The sequence below is a fragment of the Aplysia californica genome, unplaced genomic scaffold, assembly GCF_000002075.1.
Source record: "Aplysia californica isolate F4 #8 unplaced genomic scaffold, AplCal3.0 scaffold00804, whole genome shotgun sequence".
NCBI classification, from domain to species: Eukaryota; Metazoa; Mollusca; class Gastropoda; order Aplysiida; family Aplysiidae; genus Aplysia; species Aplysia californica.
Window position 1 is genome coordinate 47737 of NW_004798074.1, and position 2444 is coordinate 50180.

General features: G+C 35.0%; 1 protein-coding gene across 1 annotated transcript in view; it reads left to right on the forward strand.

Annotated features, from left to right (window-relative positions):
* The first annotated feature begins 862 nt into the window (after positions 1-862).
* Positions 863-2444, forward strand: part of LOC106013332 — a 4816-nt gene continuing 3234 nt past the window's right edge. Inside the window, exons 1-2 of the mRNA XM_013088748.1 lie at positions 863-1026; positions 2124-2308. Coding sequence (XP_012944202.1) covers positions 951-1026; positions 2124-2308 — 261 coding nt within the window. The 5' untranslated portion in view covers positions 863-950. The remainder of the gene's footprint in view (positions 1027-2123; positions 2309-2444) is intronic.

The following is a 2444-nucleotide window of genomic DNA, read 5'->3' on the forward strand; positions in this document are numbered from 1 at the left end:
TGTCGGTTTGATCGTAGCTTAGATCCAGCAGAACAGTAAATGGAACGACGTTTAGTATAAACTTGATTACTGGATAATGATAATAAAAATAAATAAACAAATTTTAAAAAAATATATATATAACAAGATAATAAATAAATACATAAATAAATGAATAAATAAATAACAAACAAATAAGTAAATGAATAAGTAAATAGATGAATATACAAATAGATAAATAAAAAATAGATAAGTAAAAAAATAAGTTAAATTACAAACATAAGGTCATAATATAAATATTAATAATAATAATAATAATAATAATAATAATAATAATAATAATAATAATAATAATAATAGTAATAACAATAGTAGTTGTAGTAGTAGTAGTAGTAGTAGTAGTAGTAGTAGTAGTAGTAGTAGTAGTAGTAGTAGTAGTAGTAGTAGTAATCAAATGACTATCGCTTTAATAGTGATCCTGTCGGCCTTCCCCCCTCCCCATTCTCTCTTTCTCTCTCACTCTCTCTCTCTCTCTCTCTCTCTCTCTCTCTCTCTCTCTCTCACACACTCTCTGTCTCTCTTTATTTCATTCTTTCTCTGTCCACTATCTCTTTCTACAGCTTAACTAGCAACACATTGACCTAGATGGTATGAAAAATGAAAAATATGTCTTAGCAAAAACATGCTATTGTAGCTCCTTTTAAAATATCGCTTGGGAACTGAACTCGGGCCTCTAATGTACTTGTGGACGTCATTCCACATGTCCTAAGCTAATGCAGAATCGCTATGTTGATTTACTAGCGAATGACACTGGCGTTGCTGTTGCTGTTGTTTTTTTTTAACGATTTTGAAATTGTGGAAATCAATTTTTAAACACTAACTGTAATTTCATAGCAGTAACTATTAGAAGGGTATTTTTTTTATTTGACTTAGAACCCTTCCGAAAATAAGCCAGCCCACCCTCGCAGACAATGGACGCCATTTTGGGAACATGGAAGGCTGACAAGTCCACCTTTGAGAATGCAAAAGCTTTCTTAGACGCAGCAAGTAAATGAGATGTATAATATTATGTTTCCTGTTTGTTCTTTATCATTTACTTTTGTTGTTGTCTTAGAATCTTGTAATGCCCATTTATAAGGGAGGAGAAGAGAGTTAAAACGTGGGGAATTTAAAAAGGGCGGGAGGGGGATAGTTGTCTTCGTAACTATTGTTGTTTTTGCTGTCGATACTGCTATTATTATCATTGTTGGTGTTGTTGTTGGTAGTGGTGTTATTCAGTAGTGTTGCTGTTGTTATGGTTTGGTAGTTTTTGTTTCAAGAAGAATAATATAAACTTCTGTAGCATAGCTTTTAAACACAATTTCATTGGTTGGAAATGTTGGTTTATTTATATAATTCCTTTTTTTCAAAAGAAGTAAACAAATCATTGTTTTTTTCCCTAAAGAACATTGGCATATATAATCTCAAACGGTAGTAGTTCCAGCAAAGATTACAATAATTGAAAGGGTCATCCATTGAGCTCAAGTTCAGATGAAGCCCTTAAATGTTAGACAAAATGAGTTATTTCTCGTAATCTACTCGATATTGGCCAAATATAGATACAGTGGTCAATTTTGTAGATTCTCAACTTATGACATTTTTTTTCAAGTTAAAATGTGCTGTATCATTTCAGACGTACGTATTGTACAAATTCGACTTTTAGATCTTTAGTCATCCTGTGAAATCTGAGAAGTAACTCATTTTGTCAGCGCACCTTTAAAAAATTAGGCTGCCCATATGGAGTTGTAAATGGTGGACTGGATCAGAAGTACCAAGTTTTGAATTTGTGAAAACTTGAGTAATCGTGTAACTTAATACCTGTCAACTGTGCTATATCAATACAACAGATAACGTTTGCCATTGAAAAAAAATATATACAGTCGAAATTTTCTAAGATAGCCACCTATTTTTATGGGGAAAGGTGTCCGTCTTAGACAGGTGGCTGTCCTACAAGGTGTCAGTAAAAAATGAAAGAGGAGAAAGGGGACGTAGAGCTAGAGGTCACTGGTACATGTGTTTGTCTTAAACATGTGGCAGTGAGAAAAGGATTGATTCTATTTAAAGAGGAACGCAGCATAATGCCTATGGTGGTGCGCTTCCCGCAGGTGTTCCCGAGGAACATCGCAAAGACCTGTCTGAGCGAGAGATGGAGATAACGTACAGTAAGGAAGGGGAGCAACTCAAATGTGTCGTCAAGGTCACTAACTCCCCTGTGGCCAAAGAGAAAACCTACACGATTGATATAGGGCAGGAGAAGGACATCGAGAGCGTTGAGGGCATCAAAATGAAGGTGAGCTGGGTCGTTCGTTTGTTTATCTGTTTCTATCTCTTTCTCTCTGTCTCTCTGTCTCATTTTGTCTCTCTGTCTCTCTCTCTCTCTCTCTCTCTGTCTCTCTCTCTCTCTCTGCCTTTCTGTCTCTCTCATT